Genomic DNA, 24600 nt, shown 5'->3' with positions numbered 1-24600 from the left:
CATCAAATAGTCCTTACTTATTTAGTAGAGACCGGTAGACATATCGGGCATGCGTTGGTGCCTCATACTTTCCCATCGCATAATTCGACCCCCCAACTTATCCTTGGTGGACGTAGACCATTTTCCTTATTCATTGAGTCAATCAAATAAAAAAGAAAGGGTTTTTATTTCTTGCTTTGTTTTCCCTAAAGAAAAAATAATAATAAAATAAGTGGCGACTCCTTAACTTTTTTTATGACTCATGATTTTTCTAATAAAAAAATACTCCCAAAATCAAACCTTTCTTTTTCTTAAAAACCCTTTCCAAGAGGTGTCACGTGGCCGTGTCCACAAATTGGCACTCCCAACTCAATACCTAATCCCTTTTATTTGGGTCAAGCTCAATGAAACTTTCAAAACTAATTAATTGTTACAACTTACAATAATATTTCATAAAGAAAATAGGGCGATCCCCATTTCAATAAGAGGAAAAAGAATTTGCAAAGTCTGGTTGATAATTAATTGAGAGTTGAGGAAAATCATCAATCTCAAATGAAGTTGTAGATATATTTTGTAATGAGCTGATTGACAATTATCTTGTAAGCTTTTTCTGTAGGATGATAACTGTCAAAAAACACGTACTTAGAGTCATCGGTACAAGTGTGATGATGGTCTAATTGGTTGCACAGTATTGCTACCTCTACAGTTCCAGTGCCACAACACCCTTTATTTGCAATCTCAAAGCCTGAATTTTATAATATACCAAATATTAGATATCCTAAATAAGATAAAATTAGAAATTTAAAATAAAAAAACAGTAAAAAAAACTGTTTAAAATTATAAAGGAGAAAGGAATAGTACCATATTTCTTTGGATTTGTTACAAGATCAAGTATGGGGTTGTAGACATCAATATAGACCACCTTTGCATTAGGCAAATTGTTGTTAAGGTAACCCAACTCCCTAGAAAGTTTATCATTGAACACTTGTGATGCTTGATTGGGCTGCTTTGCACACTCAGTTTCTGAGCCTCCAACCAAAAGTCGCTGTGATGGCACACATCCTAGTGGTGGTGCACTGAAAACACCAATCCTTCGTGCCCCCAGTCCATGTAGTTCCTTAATTTTTTATTTAAAAAAAAAATCATTTATTCCACCTTGGTACCACTATATTATACCTTACCACCAAAGAATTAAGTAATATATTTTATATATAGTGTTTGAATATTTAATTTCCTGGTCATGGTCCAAGATATACAGTTCGTGAGTCCTACTTAGAAGGTGTTAATTGTTAATAAGGTAAGAATAAAAGTTAACTTGCAATAATTATCATCTATATTTGATACATGTATACATATCAAATTCATGAAATATCTTTTCCATAATTTGGGCCTATGTCACTAGTGAACTTGAACATCACCAATTATAAGAGGGGGGGGGGGGGAATATAAGAAAAAGAAGATGAAGTTACCTTGATGAAATTAGAAGCTGAATTGAGTAAAAGATCAGCATAAGATGGAATATCATATTCAGCTTTCCTTATTCCAGTAAGAAAATAGGTATTGGCAATGTCATTACTGCTCGCCACCACAAAAACTACACTTTTGGCTAATATGAAGTTTGTTCTCTCTTCTCCAACAATTCCTTTCAACTTCCCTATGTATTGCTTGAAATCTTGTAATTGCTCAGATAGTGGTATGACTGACTATATGTGCTCAAAAAATGAAAAATAAGTATAAGAAAAAACAATGAATAATATAAAAAAATTATTATATAGTGAAAATTATAAATAAATAAATAAAAAACTTTTTAAAATGTAACAAAAGTTTTATAGTTCAACTGACACTTTTTGGTATTTATAACGAAGATGTTTAGAGTTTAAATCTTTCATCGGCATTATAACTAGCGAACTATAAGAGAAAAAGGAGAGTCTAAAATGTGCATACCACTATTTTAGGTGTCAAAGGATCGTATCCTGTGCCACCAGATGCAAAGCTTACACCTGTCAAGAGATCTTTGGGCTGCAAACTTGGATCCCTATAAGCTGGTAGGAGGTCTTTAATTCCCAATTCTTCCACTAAAAAAGGGGGAGGGAAAGAAGAAAAATTCTATTACATATTGAATTATTTTAATGATGGAAATAAAAAGAAAAACTCTAAGGAACACAATGACCAATTTAGGATTTTGAAACTTAGGAGTTTCGACTTGTTTGGTTTAACAATTTGAAATCACATGCTTCCGAATTACAATTTTAAAATTTTGATTTAATTATTCACACTTGACCTACAAAGCCCAATGAATTTTTATATTTGGAAACTTTATGCTATGAGAGGCCAACCATTGATTGGATTAGAGACCCGTAATGTTAGGCATATATATGTGTGTGTGTGAGCGAAAGTCTCACATATAAAAAATAAATAAAAGAGTTAAAAAATTAATATGACATAATTAACTCAAAACACATAATCTTGAAACTTTTTATTATTATTATTATTGTTTTGAAAGAGTTTGATAAAAATGAGAGAAAAGAAATGCACCAAGAGCTCTAGGAGATTGTTTTTGGGTTTTGTTAACCTATATGAAATATTTTTTAAAAAATTTTATAGGAAAAAAATAAAATTTTTTACAATATTTTATTTTTCATATAAACATAATATCAAAATTTCTATAAAATAATCTATTAACAAATGTTTTAGAAATACCCGTTAACTAAAGCCAATATTTTAAAATTCTGAACCAAAGTCTTTACCAAAAGTGTCGTCTTCCCAACATGTGAACGGACACCGATCATTTAGTACTGAAACGTATAAATTTTGTAGGGAAGCACGTACAGGACAAAGTTTGTAATTTTCTTTTCGTAAGATAAAATGCTTTTGTACAATAATACACATTAAAAACGTTTGATGGGATCATAAATTCTTTTTTTTTTTTTTTTGGCTGAATGGATCATAAATTCTTGGCCCAACGAAATCACAGTAAATAAACCTGGTCGTGTGTGTCAGCATGAATTGAGGTTAGATATGGCCTGAAGAATAAAGTCACTAAACCTAGCCAGATAATTGTCATCGATGTCAGAAACTTTTTTTACATTTTTTTTTTGTTTTTTTGTTTTTGTTTTTGTTTTTTTTTTTTTCTTCCTGAATACATGCCAAATAAATAAATAAAATAAAAAATGAATTATAAATAAAATAAATAAAAAATGAATTCAATTCATGAATTTCAGTATTTCACCTCCTAGCATATAGAGAAATTATAAAATTCACATGGTGGACAAATGATATGGTCTACCATTCCACTAAAAAACTTCCACTTGTTTAAAATTGTTAGTTAGAAAAAATTTTTAAACAGAAATTAATTATTGACTCAGCAATTTTAAACAAGTGAAAGTTTTTTAGTGGAATGGTGAACAAATGACGTGGTCCACCAGGGGACTTTATAATTTCTCCAGCATTTAAGTGAAATAAAGCCAGTTGGTTCGATTTTTTAATGTCGAAGACTTTTACATTGATTCGGCTTGGATTTTGGTAGGGATGTGGGTCTCCACATGTAATAACTTTTTTTTAAAAAAAATTTTTTTTTCTTAGAATGAATAACTTTTAACGTTTATTTTTAGAAAAATAAACAATTAGATATATATATATATATATATATATTTTAATACAAGATAGAATTTCTACTCTAACCTAATTTAAGTATATATGTGTGTGAAATTTTCTCCTAGAGACTTGAACCCCAGCCCTTGTAACCCACACCCAACAAGCACTTATACTTGTGGAGTGACTATCGCACCAAGAGAACGCGGTGATTAGTTAAAAATTCTAGAATAGCATAAAAATATAGTTTCTTTGTTCAACAAAAAAATATAGTTTCGTTACTTTCGTAACGAGTTAGGTCCGTTTGTGTGGAGACGGGGTATCGAGAGTCCTACCTCCATTTAAGTGTGAATTTTTTTGTATATATAGATTATATTCTAAAAAAAAAAAAACTGTATATATTATGTGTTAATTGGAGTCTCACTATACAGCCTTTATATCTTGTGTTGTAATACATTTTAGGCCAATAAATCTCTTATTATAGGCCAATTTTTTTTTAGAAACAAAATTTATAGAAAGAGTTTATCTACAAGTTATATTTAGAGAAGTGTTATGCCAACAATATTTTCACAATAATTTTACAACAAATCATAAGTGGTAAGTTGTTATTGGTTCTAATTTGAATCCATAACTTAAATATTACATTTTTGCCCAACTATAAGTACAAATAATAACTTACTATTTAGAATTTGTTGTGAAAATGTTGTGAATATAACATTTCTCATATATTTAATAGCAATAAAAAAATATTATATATATATATATATATAAAAAGAGAGAAAGACATCAACAACCTAAGAAGATGACTTGATAATTTATGCTTTTCCGTTCATATATTAGACATGCACCCATTGAGTCCCACAATCTTATTTTTCCTACCCTATAACTCATTTTGGAATTGGATTTCGGAAGTTAACATGTACTTTCCTCACTTTTTGGAGTTAAAGATGCATTAATTATCATTTCATTGATTCCATGTGAAATCTCAAAGAGTTTATAGAGAATCTTAGATTTAGTAATTAGTGAAAAAGTTTATATGTATATATTAAGTGGAAAGAGAAGATTTAAACCCTAATATTTCTATTGAAACCAAAAAAAAACCTACAAAAATGGTTTGACATAGAATAGTCACAAAGCTAAATATGAAGTTTCAAAGTATACTTTTAAATCTTTATCTCGTCAAACCATGTCACCATGACCTAAAAAATGGTAGTGAAATAGCTTTAGAAAAGAGAGAAAAAAAAGTGTTAGTAACACTGTGCGTGTGTCGAGAGTCAAGACCATGAATATTGACGTGTGTATGTGTTCTAGAAAAGAGAAAGAAAAAAGTGTCAGCAAGCAGCAAGACAACATATACTTCATGACCATGAATGGTGTGTGTGTGTGTGTGTGTGTGTGTGAGAGAGAGAGAGAGAGAGAGAGTTTTCAAACAACCTAAGAAGTCTGAGGGAACCTTTCCATTTGAAAATCTTCCCGTTGGCATTCCTCCATTAAAATCTCTCCCATAAGGAGGAAAATCACACTTCATCGCTGATGTAAGACCATTGTTGTTGCCCGTATCAACGATGGAGTCTCCAAACATAATGACTGCTGGAACTGTCTCATTATTTGGTATCTGAATAACCGCTTCTGAGCTACACAGAACAGCAAAAACAAAAGAAAGAAAGAAGAACTTGGTTGATAAAGAAAAATGTTCCATTTTTAATTGAAGCATTGCTCTAGAATTCTCTTCTTGGGATTCTTTCAATAATTTCGAATTTAAAATGAAAGAATAGAAGGAAATGAAATGACTTGTTGGTCTTCAACATTGCTTCCATACAAACTGCAATGCTTTATATGTACACTCTAAACTCTAAAGTTGGAGAAGTTATATTATGTTTCTGGTGCATGTTACTTCGACCTCACACTTGTGAGGTCCACCCTCAGAAGTAACATGCACCGGAAACATAATAGAGTTCTTCCTAAAGTTGGTAGCTGGATTCCTATTTAGGGCAATCTCAAAGATTGAATTGTGTCAAATGGTTAGAAAAGAAAATTGAAAATTTAACCAAATTTTTGCTATCAGACAGTTGAGAATTAAATACTTCCAAAACAATGGTCTAATTAACTCACATCACATGTCCAACCAACTCGTCATTTCATGTCATAACAATTTGTTCGACATGAATTAATTTGCTTAGGCCACCGATGAAGGTGGAATTGAATCAGATCATATGGTGTTCTCGTTATAAGCCAACCATCTTTTACCCATTAATATAAGATATTATGATCACTATCTTGAATCTTAACGTACCTGAACGAATAAGTAGTAAATTGTAATAACTAAGAAAATAATGTTTATAATGACTGAAATAGGCCAAAATGGGGTTTTACCCCTTTCAACAAAACTTTCTAGTATTTTGCCCCATTTCTCAAACTATATAGGGAAATGCCCATGTTTTAAAACTCGACATTACCATAATTGAGTTTTGTGTAAAACTTGATTATCTTATAATCGAGTTTTTACGAGATGTTTGCCATGCTAGCTGGCTCGCCAACGTGGCATTTTCATTTTTTTAATCCATACATAACTCGATTACTGTAAAATCTAGTTATATACCCGACTATAGAATTATCGAATTATCGAGGTATACCATTACATCTGCTCCCATTCAGATTGTGTTGCTTTCAGTCTAAACTGAATTTCACTGCTGCTCCACAGATCCACGGCTGCTTCCAGATTGAACTGAAATTTCTATCACCTCAGGTAAAAAACCCATACCAGAATTTTATGGCAATGGTAATTTCATTTGATATTGTACTGATTTTTTTTTTTTTTTTTGGTTCAATGAGTGTTATGTGAGTACATTGGTGTGATTTGGTTGTTTGTTGTAGTAAATTTTAATGACAAGAGAATGAGAATCTTTCGCATAGCAAGAAGTAATCAACTACATACCTTATTTTTCTTAGATTGTTATAAGATGGTTAGTGAAATGAATGATAACACATAATTATAGGAATATGATAAGTAGCATTTACGGTCATGTTGATAACTCTAGAAGGCTTTTATTAACAAATCAACAATGGAAAAGTAATAAAAGCGGTTACTATAGACGAAATTGTATGCTGGTCTCCCTATCTATTATTTGTTAATATGCGTCCATAGGTGGTGAGACTCACATATCATGCATTAATGCATTCCATACTTTAGTTTAACGTACATAATCATCATTGTCAAACATTGACAATAACATTACGTCTTACACAGAATATCTAGACATTAACAACAACGTCTAATCATCGTAAGTAGGAATTTTTGGAAATCATCATTGCTTGAATCTGAGAAGTCTAAAATATCTTCATCATCATCTAAGTAGTCCATACGTGTTCATACGTGTTTATTGGCTTTATTGCTTTAAGTACTTCTTGTTTTTTTTGTTGCAAAACAATAGTCACATTTCTGGGAACATGCAAACCATATTGTCTTTTTTATTTAGGGGTTGAGTCTTATTGTAAGTATGTGGGTTGCCGTTTAGGAAAAATTATGTGTGCAGTACTAATAATTGTTTTTGTTTTCTAGGTTCAAAACAGTTAACATTCATAAGAGCCAAACAAAACATTGTGATTTCTTCCATGTATGGTTTCATTGAAGCTCATGTTTTGCCTGGACCATATATGTTTACATTGATTGCTTCTTGTTTTGTTTCTACCAGTAAAACCACAACTTTGAACCCTTGTCTTCATGCACTGTTAAGGGTCTCTCCTTGATGTTCATGAAGTGCCTTGGTGTTTTTTTTTCTCTTGCAAGACCATCATAGAAGCATCCTTGTTTGATGGTTTGGCCTATCCTATCTTTTAGTTTTAGGGCAAAATTACTGTTGACAATAATTAATAGTTTTGGCCAAGGTTTGCAATGGGTGAACCGGTTGTAACTAGTGGCTAGGTTTGGACTTGAAGTTTCACTTTTGTTAACTTCAAGGGCCAATATAAATTTTTCCTGACTTCAAGCTTTGGATTGTGTGGAGAGCCTTGTTGGCTGTTGCACATAAATTAGAAATTGTAATATTATTTTAATTTAAATTTAATTTTGATAGTGGTTTAAGTAATCAAATTAAGTTATTATCGTTGTTAAATTTAAAAAAAAAAGTTATTATTGTTGTTTATGATATATTATTATATGATTAGAGATTTGATATAGTAATATGTGTACTTATTTATTGAAGCATTGATACAAATACAAATTCACTTTAATTATTTCATTTTAACTCATGTTTAATGCTTTTTTTTTTTCTTTTAAGGATGGTATTAGCAGAGATGAAGAGGACAACTCAAACAATAATAAGGAGGCCGAAAACAGCTTGGAAGGTGACTCAGAGGAAGACTAATATAGATCTTGTCATAATTCTAGTTGTTTAAGTTTAAAACAAGGTTTAATTTCAAGATTTCTTTGTATATTCTATATTTTTAAAGTTTGAACTTATATGAATTTTTATCCTTCGATGGATCATTTTTTAGTAATTATTGTACTATTGTAATATGATAGTTAAAGAAAAATGAAATAAAATAAATTATAAATAATAAAATATTTCAAAAATTATATAAAATATTATCACTGATGACATAAAAATTTGGTCATAAATAACTTTATAGTGACAACAAAGTCCCTCACAATTTATAGAATAGCGACGCCCCTTAACCCCTTGTAAAGACGTTTTAAGTGACAGCTTAATGTCATCACTATTATTCCTAACTAATTGCGAGGGGTTAAAATCCCTCACAAATAAATTTTAGCGATGTCATTATTTGTCTCATCGTTAATTTGAAATTTGCAAATAACTAATTGTGAGGGTATAAAGGTCCTCACAAATAGTTGTTTAACAACAACTACTTCCCCTCGCTAAAAATATGTTGCGAGGGGTTAAATGCTCTTACAAATAAATTTTAGCGACGCCATTATTTGTCTCTAAAAAGTATGTTGTCAATTTGAAATTTGCAAATAACTAATTACGAGGGTATAAATGTCCTCACAAATAGTTGTTAATGACGACTACTTCCTCTCGCTAAAAACAAGTCATCGACTGTTCTCATCATTTGGTAATATATTTGTGAAGGCGGATTTGTTTACTAACGAAAGTGGATTGCCCTCGTAAATTATCTATTTACGAAGGTATGGTCACAAAATCTCTTTTAGCAGCAAGAGCAAATACGACGGCCTTCGATGGCCATATGCCCTCGCTAATAACCTTTTGCGACGATATTTGAATTTTTGCGAGGGCATTTTACCCTCGCTAGTTGACTCTTTTCTTGTAGTGATTGATTAATGCATTTGCTTTTTAGTTTACTTTTTAAGCCTGTACAAATTTTAGATAAATTTTAAGTCTTTTAGAGCAAAGGAATTAGATCCAAATATATATGATATATGTAACATGTGATCTGATCATAAATATATAAATTGTAAATGATTTAACACAACCAAACACAATCAAACCAAAAAAAGCATAAGAGTGAAATAAAAGAGAGTAAACCAAAAATAAACAAGAGTGAAATAAAAGAGAGCAAAGGAGGAGAACCACTCCTCCTACCAATAGCCTCTTCCATGTGGATGCCGTGAACCCAAAAATATAGGATTTTGGAATCTAGGTTGCTATCAAAATCAATCAATTTGTCAGAATACCAAGAATATCTTTGATATTCAGCTACCTTTTTCCTCTTGCTATAAAAGAAACTTAAGAACTATAAAACAAAACCTAGAAACTGAAAACCTAATGACAATTCAGATGGTGGTATTTGAACTCTATACGATTGATAACCAATCAGTATGGCAAATTATGCAGAAGACAATCATTAAGGAATTTATTACCTTAGCTTTCTTCAAAACATAGAATCAACAAACTTCTCCTAGCTCTTCTCTAATAAGCCACAACACATTAAAAGAATGAGACATGAGATATTTTCAAATAATCAAGGTAAAATAAAAGAGTGTTTTTGGCTATTAAGTTGTAGTATTGAGAAACGTAAAAAGCTCATTCTGTTTTTTAAAAGACATTCAGGTAATCTCACAAACACATCAAGGGCATGCCAAGGATGCTCGTCTAATAAAAGGACATGAAATATCATTGTTGTCCAAAAAGATAAGTATCAAGTACAATATAAACCTTAACTTGTATTATTCATTCCAGCCATCACCTTTTTTTTTTTTTAGGTGTAGAACTCCTTACACAACACATAACAAAGTAATTAATAATGAAACAGGGCACTATTATTAGACTCTCCCAAAAAAAAAAAAAAAAAAAAAAACTCTAAAACCTAGATGGATTTTCTCTCCACTAATATAAACCACAATATGAAACAATTAAATTAAATATTAGCCTTTGAGCACACGCTCACGTGCATGCTCAAAGGCTCTTCTGTTTTTTGGATAAAAGTTAGTAATTTGCATATATTTAGTGGTGGAGTCAGAAACTTTTTATAGGGGGGGCCAAGCTAAATGTAACAAAATTCTTTAAAGTTTTTTTTTTTTTTTTTAAATTTTTAATGGAAGATCCCAAACAAGTAATTTTTGTCATAAAAATTAAAAACCAGTCATTTATAAATTATAAACAAGTCATTCAAATTTTTTTTTTTTTTGTTTATAATTTTAATAGTTAGAATGGGAGAAGAAAAATTCGCGCTCCAGATGTCATGAACACATCAAGAGATGCCAACCAAACAAAACCAAATAAAGTTTGAAGCAAGATAATAATACAAAATATAAATACATCACTCAATATATACAACACTATATTATTACATTTTTTCTTTCTTTTTTTCGAGAAATAATTATAACATGCTGCTAACCCCGCAGCTCGAACCCTTTCTCCCTTGGACCCCCAAGCACTTTGTACATGGGGAGGTGCCAATTTAGCTGCAAGGCCTTTGGCAACACTATATTATTACATATATATAATTTAAGTTACAAACTCAACCGTACCATTTTTACATATAACATAATAATATATTATAAACAAATACACAAACATCAATTCACCTTCCGCCACATTTTTGAAGTGCTATACAACACATAAAAAGCTACTTTCTTTTTTACCACACATTCAGACAGTAGCTTTACTATATATTTCCTTCTTTAAAAAAAAGAGCTTTACCATATCTTCCCCCAAAACATAACTTGCAATAAAAAAGAATGACAGTACATAATGGCAAAAACAAAGAGAGATAATAATGGTTTTTTTTTTTTTTATTTATTTATTTTTTTTTTATGAAGAGGCGATAATATTAAAAAAAATAAAAAAAATAAAAAAAAACTAAGCACCATAACAAGGTTCAAGACATATCCTGTTAAAATACATCCCATTGAGGTCACCCTAAAAAACATCTAAAATGTCCACAGGCGGACTATCATAAATAAGAAAATCAGTCTTCATCCTAAAGCTCATCCTAGCTAAACCATCAGCATATTGATTGGCTTGTCAGAAGTAATGATTAATATGGACTTGATGGAAACGGGTAAGCAGCTGCCTGCAATCATCCAAAATGGGTGATATAATGTTGTTAACATAATCTGCATTCCGTAACACATCAACAATAGCCTTGGCATCCGTCTCAATTACAAGACAATGAATATTCAAATTGCAGCACAGCCTGAGGCCCTCACGCAGCCCCTACAACTCAGCGGCAAAGCTGTTGGTGGCCCCAGTCCACCTACTGAGCCCAGCTACCCACTGCCCATCTTCATCCCTCACCACTCCCTAACAACCAGCTAGGCCGTGAAGCTCATTGCATGAACCATCAGTGTTCAATTTCTTCCACCCTTGCACAAGGCGCTCCCACCTAATTCTCTCTACAGCCTTGAATCCTTGGAGTAGCCACACAATAAAGATACTCCATAGCTTGATACACAATATCCAAATCCAAATTTTGATTCCGACCTTTCCTATTGAAAACGATGTCATTCCTACTCTTCCAAATGCTCCAAAGAGCAAAGGGAAAACAAGTTTCCAAGGGGCACCCGTGACATGCAGCTTATCATTAGTTCTAACATTAAGAGACAACCAATCGAACAAATTCACGTGCCAGAAATCATAATTAGAAGCCGCGACCCCTAGCTGGTTCCAAATATGTTTTAGGTGAGAGCAATCTCTCAAGGCATGTAAGATAGTTTCAACACCATTGCAGCAAACAAGGCACACTTCATGTTGAACCACTCCTCTTCTTCCTAAACAAACCTTAAAACCAATACTATTGTGAGCACACAACCAAAGGAACATTCTAACCTTTGGAAGCAAATCTGCCTTCCAAATCCAACTAGTTGTAAAAGCAATCTCATTGGAAGACTCCATAACAAAACCATATGCGCCTTTGACATCAAAGGACCCATTGGATGATCCGGCCCAAGCCAATTTGTCTGAGCCACCTCCTAAGGTCGACATGGGAATTGCACAAATCAAGACTTCATCCGGTAACTCAAAGATTGTTTTCTCCCAATCCCAGCCCATATCAAGCATAATATCTTTAATTTCCAAAAGATTGGCTTCTTGAGAAATAGGCCTTTGGATCAACTTTCTAAGAGGTCCCCCATTCGTCCAATTGTTATGCCAAATATTCAGAGTGCTATTTTTTGTCAACAACAATCTACAACCCTTGTTAAAAGTGCCCATCCCTTTCTTCATAGCTGCCCATATTAAGGAGCAAGGGAGATTATTTGCATTAGCGGTTGCTCTTCTTTAATGGTTGCAATACTTCATCTTCAACACATTAACCCAAGGTGCCTCCCCCTCCTTATGAAATCTCCAATTAAGTTTGGATAAGAGCGCCACATTCCTACCCTTGGCTGTTTGCAACCCCAAACCACCTACCTCCTTGGATTTTGTCACCTTCTCCAAACCAACCTAATGACTCTTCTTGGCTGAATCTATAGACCCCCAAAGGAAGTTCCTATTCACTCTATCTAGTCCATTCAATACCCTTCCCAGAAGGTAAGAGCACTACATAATGTACAAGGGGATAGCAGCCAATGATGACTGAATGAGCACTCTACGGCCAGCCAAAGATAAAAGGTTAACCTAACTATCCTCAAGGTAAAAAGCAAATCCACTAGAAAGAATTGAAGTTCATACATACAAGCCCCCACGCTCGACTTCATATTGCTACCCACCAGTAGAACTTACTGACACGACCACGTGCAAACTCCGAATCCACAGACTTCTTCTTTCTTTGGCCTTTGCAAAACACAAACACCCCCGTTTGTGACTTTGAGATCCCACTCAAAGGTTTAGCAACACAAACTCTCCTGTTTGTGACTCCAAGACCACCCTTAAAGGTTTAGATCATCAACACCTTTGATGACTAAAGAAGGCAGCAACTTCTACAATACCGGATCTTGAGATTCTTCAAGGAATAGCACCGATAGAAGACATAAGAGAGCTTTTTAGGAGCAAAACCCTAAATACAAAAGAGACACACTATTTTCTCTCTGAAAAACCTTATAAAAACGTGCTTAGGGTTTCTTTTATATACTGGGAGAAGTAGATTAGAAACCCTAATCCTAAATGGGCTTAAACTGTTGTTTGGGTTTAATTAAAAATTCTGCAGATACGACTTTCAATCGATCGAACCAAACAAATTATGAAATCTTCTTCCTGCAGCTTGTATGTTCTTGAATCTTGACTTAAATCATCTTGAGCATTGTCTAATAATACCTATAGATTTTAAGATCTATATCTAGACAAGTTTGTGTTCACGATTTGCCAATTGTTCTAAACATTTAGAACCTAACACAAGACATATCCTGTTAAAATACATCCCATTGAGGTCACCCTAAAAAACATCTAAAATGTCCACAGGAGGACTACCATAAATAAGAAAACCAGTCTTCATCCAAAAGCTCATCCTAGCTAAACCATCAGCACATTGATTGGCTTGTCAGAAGCAATGATTGATATGGGCTTGATGGAAATAGGTAAGCACTTAGATAAATCTGCATCGAGATTAATTTCTCCCAAGCCTGTGGTCCGAGCGGCCACACAGGGCTCGGGTTCTGTCCAACACTTAGATATAACTGCATCGTGGTTAATTTCCCCCAAGCCTGTGGTCCAAGGGGCCACATAGGACTTAGGTTCTGTTTAACACTTAGATAAAACTGCGTAATAGTTAATTTCCCCCTAACCTGTGGTCCAAGGAGCCAGACAGGGTTTGGGTTCAATTTAACACTTAGATAAAACTGCATAGTAGTTAATTTCGCCCTAGCCTGTGGTTTGAGGAGCCAAATAGGATTTGGGTTCTGTTTAACACTTAGATAAAACTACGTAGTAGTTAATTTCCCCTTAGCCTGTGGTCCGAGGAGCCAAACAAGATTTGGGTTTTGTTTAACACTTAGATAAAACTGCATAGTAGTTAATTTCGCCTTAGCCTGTGGTCCAAGGAGTTAGACAGGATTTGGGTTCTAAAAAACCACTTGGACCGGCTGGTCCGAGAGGGAAAGTTAAGACACCTCTTGCATCATCTTGTTGGACTGCAGGAGCAGTCGAACGTCGAAACAAGGCAAAGCACATTGAGGCCGCCCATTGGCACGATAAATTTCATTCTTGCTGTACCAAGAAGAACCGACTCCCATCCTTGCAGAGTGATGTCAATGGCCCGACTCCTCATTGAAGCTGACGACAGGGAATCCAAGAGGGCTAAAGGGATGGCCACGCCCCTAATCAGATTCTCGGATGAGGATAAACTTGGAACCCTCCAGCCCCACGACGAAGCTCTAGTTGTCACGCTCAGGATTGGGGGATATGACGCGAAGAGGGTGCTAGTCGATCAGGGCAGCGCCGTGGAAGTAATGTACCTCAACTTGTACAAGGGGCTGAAGCTGAAACCAGAGGACCTAACGGCATACGACTCCCCTTTGTTGAGTTTCGAAGGGAAAACCGTCACTCCGAAAGGCCTGATTAGGCTGCCTATACAGACAGGCTCGGATATAGTGGAGGTGGACTTCATAGTGGTAAACGCTTACTCGCCCTACACCACCATTGTAGCCAGATCGTGGCTTCACGCCCTAGGGGCTGTGTCATCAACCTTACACCAAAAGGTGAAGTACCCATCGGAAGGTAGGGCAAAAGAAGTAATAGGGGACCAAGCCATGGCCCGGCAATGCATTGTGTCCGCCATCTCCCGACGACCGAGTACTGAGCCCTCCACCTCAGCCGAGAATGGATTATAGCAATTAACAACCCCGGCCTTAGCCTCGGGTACTGGGGGACCCGCTGAGGGGGCGAGTTGTGAGGATTTGGAACAAGTTCTTGTAGGCTCCAACCCGGAAAGATTTTTTCAAGTCAGCTCAGAATTGTTGCACCAAGAGAAGGAAACCCTAATTGACTTTCTCAGACAGAATGTGGACGTGTTTGCATGGAACGCCTATGAGGCTCCAGGGGTCGATCCAAATTTCATTTGCCACCACCTTAATGTTAGCCCGACCGTGACACCTAATAAGCAACCTCCTCGACGACCATCGAAATAGCATGCAGATGCAGTGAGAGAGGAGGTGATGAAATTGAAGAAAGCAGGGGCTATCAAAGAGGTATTTTACTCCGAGTGGCTGGCCAACACCGTTGTGGTGAAGAAGAAGAGTGGGAAATGGCGGATCTGCGTGGACTTCACAGACCTGAACAAGGCCTACCCGAAGGATCCTTTCCCTATGCCTCGGTTAGACCGATTGGTGGATTCGACCGTGGGACACCCTCGAATGAGCTTTTTGGATGCCTTCCAAGGCTACCATCAAATACCCCTAGCTACCGACGACCAAGAAAAAACTGCTTTTATCACCCCCGTTGAAAACTACCACTATAAGGTAATGCCCTTTGGCTTGAAGAATGCCGGGTCGACCTACTAGAGAATGATGACCAGGATGTTTGAACTACATATGGGTAAGAGCATTGAAGTCTATATAGACGACATGGTGTTGAAGAGCAAGTTAGTGTCCAACCACGTCAGAGACCTTGGCGATGTCTTTGAAATTCTGAGAAAGTACAGGCTGCGCCTGAATGCGTCCAAGTGTTCATTCGGAGTGGGGTCAGGGAAATTTTTAGGTTACATGGTGACCCATAGAGGTATTGAAGTCATCCCCGACCAAATTAGAGCTATCCATAGCCTGCAGCTTCCTCGAAACCCCAAAGAGGTCCAAAAACTCACCGGCATTATTGCCGCCTTAAACCGTTTTATCTCCCGCTCGGCGAACAGGTGCAGGCCTTTCTTCCTCTTATTAAACAAGTGGAAGGGGTTCGTGTGGACTGAAGAATACGCCTTAGCCTTCCAGCAGCTTAAGGAGTATCTGTCTCGACCGCCAATCATGTCCAGTCTTGAAGCCGACGAGGTTTTATTCGCCTATATTGCTGTGGCCCCTCACGCAGTCATCCTAGTGCTAATCCGGGAAGACAACGGCACACAACGGCCTATCTACTACGTGAGCAAATCATTGCATAAAGTAGAAATCCGTTACCTCCCCCTCGAAAAGGCTGTCTTGGCAACGTACAAGCCACGCGGAAGCTCCCACACTACTTCCAGGCACATACCGTTGTTGTGCTAACCCAACTCCCGTTCAAATTAATACTCCGGAGCGCCGATTACACAGGTAGAATAGCAAAGTGGGGGACGATTCTTGGCGCCTTCGACATTCGGTACATACCTCATACCGCTCTGAAGGGCCAAGTCCTCGTAGATCTGGTAGCTGAGTTTGCCGAACCCTCATAAGAAGGAGGAGGAGGAGGGCTACTATACTCAGACGAAAAACTGATCAGTGCAGTCTCTCAGCAAGAGCCCACTTGTTGGAAAGCATACGTAGACGGCGTGGCAAACCAAAGGGGCTCAGGGGTGGGGCTCGTCCTGATTTTCCTCGAGGGGATTACCATCGAAAAATCGTTGAGGCTAGGCTTCTCCGCCACAAATAACGAGGCAAAGTATGAGGCCTTGTTGGAAGGAATGTCTATGATCCAGAAACTAGACAGGAAATCTATAAGCATCTTCTTGGACTCAAGACTTGTCGTGGGACAAGTAAATGGGGAATTGGACGCGAGGGATGAAAGAATGCAAAAGTACCTAGTCCAAGTCAAGTGCTTGCAAGCGCATTTCAACTATTTCAGCCTAATGCACGTATCCAGGAGCGGGAACACCCACGCTGACTCCCTTGCAACGCTCGCCACGTCCTCGGCGCAACCCCTCCCTCAGGTCATACACGTAGAAAATCTATACAGGCCATCGATGGTGAGAACCGAGTTGGTGCATGTTCACAGCGTCAGGGCAAGGCCAAGCTGGATGGATCCTCTAGTACTGTTTTTAAAGAATGACATCTTACCCGAAGATAAGAATGAGGCTGACAAGATTAGAAGAAAGGCTTCTTGATTCTGGCTATCCGAGGACTCCAAACTGTATAAGCGCTCATTTTCAAGACCGTACTTGCTATGCGTGCATCCAGATGCCACTAAGGCTATCCTAGAGGAACTGCACGAAGGAATTTGTGGGAGCCATATGGGGGGTAGGTCTTTGTCCCATAGGGCCATAGGCTAAGGGGAAATTAACTACTATGCAGTTTTATCTAAGTGTTAAACAGAACTCAAATTCTGTCTGGCTCCTCAGACCACAGGCTAAAGGGAAATTAACTACTACGCAATTTTATCTAAGTGTTAAACAAAACCCAAATCCTGTCTGGCTCCTCAAACCATAGATTAAGGGGAAATTAACTACTACGCAGTTTTATCTAAGTGTTAAACAGAACCCAAATCTTGTCTGGCCCCTCGGACCACAGGCTAGGGGGAAATTAACCACGATGCAATTTTATCTAAGTTTTAAACAGAACCCAAGTCCTGTCTGGCTCCTCGGACCACAGGCTTGGGGGAAATTAACTACTACGCAGTTTTATCTAAGTGTTAAACAGAACCCGAATCCTGTCTGGCTCCTCGGACCACAGGCTAGGGGGAAATTAACTACTACGCAGTTTTATCTAAGTGTTAAACAGAACCCAAGTCCTGTGTGGCCCCTTGGACCGGCTTGGGGGAAATTAACCACGATGCAGTTATATCTAAGTGTTGGACAGAACCCGAGCCCTGTGTGGCCCCTCGGACCACAGGCTTGGGAGAAATTAATCTCGATGCAGATTTATCTAAGTGCTTACCCGTTTCCATCAAGCCCATATCAATCATTGTTTTTGACAAGCCAATCAACGTGCTGATGGTTTAGGTAGGATGAGCTTTAGGATGAAGACTGATTTTCTTATTTATGATAGTCCTCTTGTGGACATTTTAGATGTTTTTTAGGGTGACCTCAATGGGATGTATTTTAACAGGATATGTCTTGAACCTTGTTATGGTGCTTAGTTTTTTTTTTTTTTTTTTTCCTTTTAATATTATTGCCTCTTCATAAAAAATTAAAAAAAAAAACCATTATTATCTCTCTCTGTTTTTGCCATTATGTACTGTCATTCTTTTTTATTGCAAGGTATGTTTTGGGGGAAGATATGGTAAAGCTTTTTTTTTTTTTAAGAAGGAAAGATATAGTAAAGCTACTGTTTGAATGTGTGGTAAAAAAGAAAGTAGCTTTTTATGTGTTGTATAGCACTTCAAAAATGTGGTGGAAGGTGAATTGATGTTTGTGTAATTGTTTATAATATATTATTATGTTATATGTAAAAATCGTACGGTTGAGTTTGTAACTTAAATTATATATATATGTAATAATATAGTGTTGCCAAAGGCCTTGTAGCTGAATTGGCACCTCCCCATGTTCAAAGTGCTTGGGGGTCTAGGGGAGAAAGGGTTCGAGCTGCGGGGTTAGCAGCATGTTGTAATTATTTCTCAAAAAAAGAAGAGAAAGAAAGTAATAATATAGTGTTGTATATATTGAGTGATGTATTTATATTTTGTATTATTATCTTGCTTCAAACTTTATTTGGTTTTGTTTGGTTGGCATCTCTTGATGTGTCCATGACATTTGGAGCGTGAATCTTTCTTCTCCCATTCTAACTATTAAAATTATCAACCAAAAAAAAAAATTTTGAATGACTTGTTTATAATTTATAAATGATTGGCTTTTAATTTTTATGACATAAATTACATGTTTGGGATCTTCCATTAAAAATTTAAAGAATTTTGTTACATTATAAACATTATTTTCTTAGTTATTACAACTTACTACTTATTCGTTCAGGTACGTTAAGATTCAAGATAGTGATCATAATATCTTATATTAATGGGTAAAAGATGGTTGGCTTATAACGAGAACACCATATGATCTGATTCAATTCCACCTTCATCGATGGCCTAAGCAAATTAATTCATGTCGAACAAATTGTTATGACATGAAATGACGAGTTGGTTGGACATGTGATGTGAGTTAATTAGACCATTGTTTTGGAAGTATTTAATTCTCAACTATCTGATAGCAAAAATTTGGTTAAATTTTCAATTTTGTACTCTAACCATTTGACACAATTCAATCTTTGAGATTGCCCTAAATAGGAATCCAGCTACCAACTTTAGGAAGAACTCTATTATGTTTCCGGTGCATGTTACTTCTCCCCTCACATGAGGGTGGACCTCACACTTGTGAGGTCGAAGTAACATGCACCAGAAACATAATATAACTTCTCCAACTTTAGAGTTTAGAGTGTACATATAAAGCATTGCAGTTTGTATGGAAGCAATATTGAAGACCAACAAGTCATTTCATTTCCTTCTATTCTTTCATTTTAAATTCGAAATTATTGAAAGAATCCCAAGAAGAGAATTCTAGAGCAATGCTTCAATTAAAAATGGAACATTTTTCTTTATCAACCAAGTTCTTCTTTCTTTCTTTTGTTTTTGCTGTTTTGTGTAGATCAAGAAGCGGTTATTCAGATACCAAATAATGAGACAGTTCCAGCAGTCATTATGTTTGGAGACTCCATCGTTGATACGGGCAACAACAATGGTCTTATATCAGCGATGAAGTGTGATTTTCCTCCTTATGGGAGAGATTTTAATGGAGGAATGCCAACGGGAAGATTTTCAAATGGAAAGGTTCCCTCAGACTTCTTAGGTTGTTTGAAAACTCTCTCTCTCTCTCTCTCACACACACACACACACCATTCATGGTCATGAAGTATATGTTGTCTTGCTGCTTGCTAACACTTTTTTCTTTCTCTTTTCTAGAACACATACACACGTTAATATTCATGGTCTTGACTCTTGACACACGCACAGTGTTACTAACACTTTTTTTTCTCTCTTTTCTAAAGCTATTTCACTACCATTTTTTAGGTCATGGTGACATGGTTTGACAAGATAAAGATTTAAAAGTATACTTTGAAACTTCATATTTAGCTTTGTGACTATTCTATGTCAAACCATTTTTGTAGTTTTTTTTTTTTTTTTTGGTTTCAATAGAAATATTAGGGTTTAAATCTTCTCTTTCCACTTAATATATACATATAAACTTTTTCACTAATTACTAAATCTAAGATTCTCTATAAACTCTTTGAGATTTCACATGGAATCAATGAAATGATAATTAATGCATCTTTAACTCCAAAAAGTGAGGAAAGTACATGTTAGCTTCCGAAATCCACGTCCAAATGAGTTATAGGGTAGGAAAAATAAGATTGTGGGACTCAATGGGTGCATGTCTAATATATGAACGGAAAAGCATAAATTATCAAGTCAACTTCTTAGGTTGTTGTTGTCTTTCTCTCTTTTATATATATATAATATTTTTTTATTGCCATTAAATATATGAGAAATGCTATATTCACAACATTTTCACAACAAATTCTAAATAGTAAGTTATTATTTGTACTTATATGTGGGCAAAAATGTAATATTTAAGTTATGGATTCAAATTAGAACCAATAACAACTTACCACTTATGATTTGTTGTAAAATTATTGTGAAAATATTGTTGACATAACACTTCTCTAAATATAACTTGTAGATAAACTCTTTCTATAAATTTTGTTTCTAAAAAAAAATTGGCCTATAATAAGAGATTTATTGGCCTAAAATGTATTACAACACAAGATATAAAGGCTGTATAGTGAGACTCCGATTAACACATAATCTATACAGTTTTTTATTATTATTATTTTTTAGAATAAAATCTATATATACAAAAAAATTCACACTTAAATGGAGGTAGGACTCTCGATACCCCGTCTCCACACAAACGGACCTAACTCGTTACGAAAGTAACGAAACTATATTTTTTTGCTGAACAAAGAAACTATATTTTTATGCTATTCTAGAATTTTTAACTAATCACCGCGTTCTCTTGGTGCGATAGTCACTCCACAAGTATAAGTGCTTGTTGGGTGTGGGTTACAAGGGCTGGAGTTCAAGTCTCTAGGAGAAAATTTCACACACATATATACTTAAATTAGGTTAGAGTAGAAATTCTATCTTGTATTTAAAAAAAAAGGAATATCTAATTGTTTATTTTTCTAAAAATAAACGTTAAAAGTTATTCATTCTAAGAAAAATTTTTTTTTTTTTTAAAAAAGTTATTACATGTGGAGACCCACATCCCTACCAAAATCCAAGCCGAATCAATGTAAAAATCTTCGACATTAAAAAACTGAACCAACTGGCTTTATTTCACTTAAATGCTGGAGAAATTATAAAGTCCCCTTGGTGGACCACGTCATTTGTTCACATTCCACTAAAAAACTTTCACTTGTTTAAAATTGCTGAGTCAATAATTAATTTCTGTTTAAAAAAATTTTCTAACTAACAATTTTAAACAAGTGGAAGTTTTTTAGTGGAATGGTAGACAATATCATTTGTCCACCATGTGAATCTTATAATTTCTCTATATATATGCTGGGAGGTGAAATACTGAAATTCATGAATTGAATTCATTTTTTATTTATTTTATTTATAATTCATTTTTTATTTTATTTATTTATTTGGTATGTATTCAGGAAGAAAAAAAAAACAAAAAAAAAACAAAAAAAAAATGTAAAAAAAGTTTCTGACATCGATGACAATTGTCTGGCTAGGTTTAGCGACTTTAGTCTTCAGGCCATATCTAACCTCAATTCATGCTGACACACACGACCAGGTTTATTTACTGTGATTTCGTTGGGCCAAGAATTTATGATCCATTCAGCTAAAAAAAAAGAATTTATGATCCCATCAAACGTTTTTAATGTGTATGATTGTACAAAAGCATTTTATCTTACGAAAAGAAAATTACAAACTTTGTCCTGTACGTGCTTCCCTACAAAATTTATACGTTTCAGTACTGAATGATCGGTGTCCGTTCACGTGTTGGGAAGACGACACTTTTGGTAAAGACTTTGGTTCAGAATTTTAAAATATTGGCTTTAGTTAACGGGTATTTCTAAAACATTTGTTAATGGATTATTTTATAGAAATTTTGATATTATGTTTATATGAAAAATAAAATATTGTAAAAAAATTTATTTTTTTCCTATAAATTTTTTAAAAAAAATATTACATATAGGTTAACAAAACCCAAAAACGATCTCCTAGAGCTCTTGGTGCATTTCTTTTCTCTCATTTTTATCAAACTCTTTCAAAACAATAATAATAATAAAAAGTTTCAAGATTATGTGTTTTGACTTAATTATGTCATATTAATTTTTTAACTCTTTTATTTATTTTTTATATGTGAGACTTTCGATCACACACACACATATATATGCCTAACATTACGGGTCTCTAATCCAATCAATGGTTGGCCTCTCATAGCATAAAGTTTCCAAATAAAAATTCATTGGGATTTGTAGGTCAAGTGTGAATAATTAAATCAAAATTTTAAAATTGTAATTCGGAAGCATGTGATTTCAAATTGTTGAACCAAACAAGTCGAAACTCCTAAGTTTCAAAATCCTAAATTGGTCATTGTGTTCCTTAGAGTTTTTCTTTTTATTTCCATCATTAAAATAATTCAATATGTAATAGAATTTTTCTTCTTCCCCTCCCCCTTTTTTAGTGGAAGAATTGGGAATTAAAGACCTCCTACCAGCTTATAGGGATCCAAGTTTGCAGCCCAAAGATCTCTTGACAGGTGTAAGCTTTGCATCTGGTGGCACAGGATACGATCCTTTGACACCTAAAATAGTGGTATGCACATTTTAGACTCTCCTTTTTCTCTTATAGTTCGCTAGTTATAATGCCGATGAAAGATTTAAACTCTAAACATCTTCGTTATAAATACCAAAAAGTGTCAGTTGAACTATAAAACTTTTGTTATATTTTAAAAAGTTTTTTTTTTTTTTAATTTTCATTATATAATAATTTTTTATATTATTCATTGTTTTTTCTTATACTTATTTTTCATTTTTTGAGCACATATAGTCAGTCATACCACTATCTGAGCAATTACAAGATTTCAAGCAATACATAGGGAAGTTGAAAGGAATTGTTGGAGAAGAGAGAACAAACTTCATATTAGCCAAAAGTGCAGTGTTTGTGGTGGCGAGCAGCAATGACATTGCCAATACCTATTTTCTTACTGGAATAAGGAAAGCCGAATATGATATTCCATCTTATGCTGATCTTTTACTCAATTCAGCTTCTAATTTCATCAAGGTAACTTCATCTTCTTTTTCTTATATTCCCCTCCCCCCCCCCCCCCCCCTTATAATTGGTGATGTTCAAGTTCACTAGTGACATAGGCCCAAATTATCGAAAAGATATTTCATGAATTTGATATGTATACATGTATCAAATATAGATGATAATTATTGCAAGTTAACTTTTATTCTTACCTTATTAACAATTAACACCTTCTAAGTAGGACTTGCGAACTGTATATCTTGGACCATGACCAGGAAATTAAATATTCAAATACTATATATATAATATATTACTTAATTCTTTGGTGGTAAGGTATAATATAGTGGTACCAAGGTGGAATAAATGATTTTTTTTTTAATAAAAAATTAAGGAACTATATGGATTGGGGGCACGAAGGATTGGTGTTTTCAGTGCACCACCACTAGGATGTGTGCCATCACAGCGACTTTTGGTTGGAGGCTCAGAAACTAAGTGTGCAAAACAACCCAATCAAGCATCACAAGTGTTCAATGATAAACTTTCTAGGGAGTTGGGTTACCTTAACAACAATTTGCCTAATGCAAAGGTGGTCTATATTGATGTCTACAACCCCATACTTGATCTCGTAACAAATCCAAAGAAATATGGTACTATTCCTTTCTCCTTTATAATTTTAAATAGTTTTTTTTAATTTTTTTTTATTTTAAATTTCTAATTTTATCTTATTTAGGATATCTAATATTTGGTATATTGTAAAATTCAGGCTTTGAGATTGCAAATAAAGGGTGTTGTGGCACTAGAACTGTAGAGGTAGCAATACTTTGCAACCAATTAGACCATCATCACACTTGTACCGATGACTCTAAGTACGTGTTTTTTGACAGTTATCATCCTACAGAAAAAGCTTACAAGATAATTGTCAATCAGCTCATTACAAAATATATCTACAACTTCGTTTGAGATTGATGATTTTCCTCAACTCTCAATTAATTATCAACCAGACTTTGCAAATTCTTTTTCCTCTTATTGAAATGGGGATCGCCCTATTTTCTTTATGAAATATTATTGTAAGTTGTAACAATTAATTAATTCTGAAAGTTTCATTGAGCTTGACCTAAATAAAAGGGATTAGGTATTGAGTTGGGAGTGCCAATTTGTGGACACGGCCATGTGACACCTCTTGGAAAGGGTTTTTAAGAGAAAGAAAGGTTTGATTTTGGGAGTATTTTTTTTATTAGAAAAATCATGAGTCATAAAAAAAGTTAAGGAGTCGCCACTTATTTTATTATTTTTTTTTTTAGGGAAAACAAAACAAGAAATAAAAACCCTTTCTTTTTTATTTGATTGACTCAATGAATAAGGAAAATGGTCTACGTCCACCAAGGATAAGTTGGGGGGTCGAATTATGCGATGGGAAAGTATGAGGCACCAACGCACGCCCGATATGTCTACCGGTCTCTACTAAATAAGTAAGTACTATTTGATGTTCAATTAATCGTTCAATGGGCACAATATTATTAAT

General features: G+C 34.9%; 3 protein-coding genes across 3 annotated transcripts; 2 read left to right on the top strand and 1 right to left on the bottom strand.

The window, feature by feature from the left end:
* Window positions 1–427: 427 nt before the first annotated feature.
* Window positions 428–5361, bottom strand: LOC115960170 (GDSL esterase/lipase EXL3-like). Its single transcript, XM_031078926.1, has 5 exons — window positions 5005–5361; window positions 1924–2054; window positions 1449–1682; window positions 841–1096; window positions 428–724 (listed from the first exon to the last, which is right to left on the bottom strand). The coding sequence occupies exons 1-5, from the start codon at window positions 5282–5284 to the stop codon at window positions 528–530; spliced, it is 1098 nt and encodes a 365-aa protein (XP_030934786.1). The 5' UTR covers window positions 5285–5361; the 3' UTR covers window positions 428–527.
* Window positions 5362–14176: 8815 nt separating this feature from the next.
* LOC115962040 lies at window positions 14177–14755 on the top strand. Its single transcript, XM_031080905.1, has one exon. It carries the CDS (start codon window positions 14177–14179, stop codon window positions 14753–14755), a length of 579 nt encoding a protein of 192 aa, XP_030936765.1.
* Window positions 14756–15487: 732 nt separating this feature from the next.
* On the top strand, window positions 15488–24138 carry LOC115962039 (GDSL esterase/lipase EXL3-like). The gene is made up of 6 exons (XM_031080904.1): window positions 15488–16059; window positions 19382–19599; window positions 22513–22643; window positions 22878–23111; window positions 23470–23725; window positions 23842–24138. Exons 1-6 carry the CDS (start codon window positions 15488–15490, stop codon window positions 24036–24038), a joined length of 1608 nt encoding a protein of 535 aa, XP_030936764.1. The 3' UTR covers window positions 24039–24138.
* The last annotated feature ends 462 nt before the right edge of the window (window positions 24139–24600 follow it).

The sequence above is a fragment of the Quercus lobata genome, chromosome 9 (genome assembly GCF_001633185.2).
Source record: "Quercus lobata isolate SW786 chromosome 9, ValleyOak3.0 Primary Assembly, whole genome shotgun sequence".
Classification (NCBI taxonomy): Eukaryota; Viridiplantae; Streptophyta; class Magnoliopsida; order Fagales; family Fagaceae; genus Quercus; species Quercus lobata.
The sequence above is the reverse complement of the archived record's forward strand: the minus strand, read 5'-3'. Positions and strand labels throughout refer to the sequence as shown.

Coding starts and splice junctions, on each gene's coding strand:
- LOC115960170 (XM_031078926.1), bottom strand. CDS start 5,284: ATGCTTCAATTAAAAATGGAACATTTTTCTTTATCAACCAAGTTCTTC. Junction 2,055..5,004: donor GGTTCCCTCAGACTTCTTAG/GTTGTTTGAAAA, acceptor CCCCTTTTTTAG/TGGAAGAATTGGGAATTAAA. Junction 1,097..1,448: donor CAGCTTCTAATTTCATCAAG/GTAACTTCATCT, acceptor TAAAAAATTAAG/GAACTACATGGACTGGGGGC.
- LOC115962040 (XM_031080905.1), top strand. CDS start 14,177: ATGGCCCGACTCCTCATTGAAGCTGACGACAGGGAATCCAAGAGGGCT.
- LOC115962039 (XM_031080904.1), top strand. CDS start 15,488: ATGGTGTTGAAGAGCAAGTTAGTGTCCAACCACGTCAGAGACCTTGGC. Junction 19,600..22,512: donor GGTTCCCTCAGACTTCTTAG/GTTGTTTGAAAA, acceptor CCCCTTTTTTAG/TGGAAGAATTGGGAATTAAA. Junction 22,644..22,877: donor CTTTGACACCTAAAATAGTG/GTATGCACATTT, acceptor GAGCACATATAG/TCAGTCATACCACTATCTGA.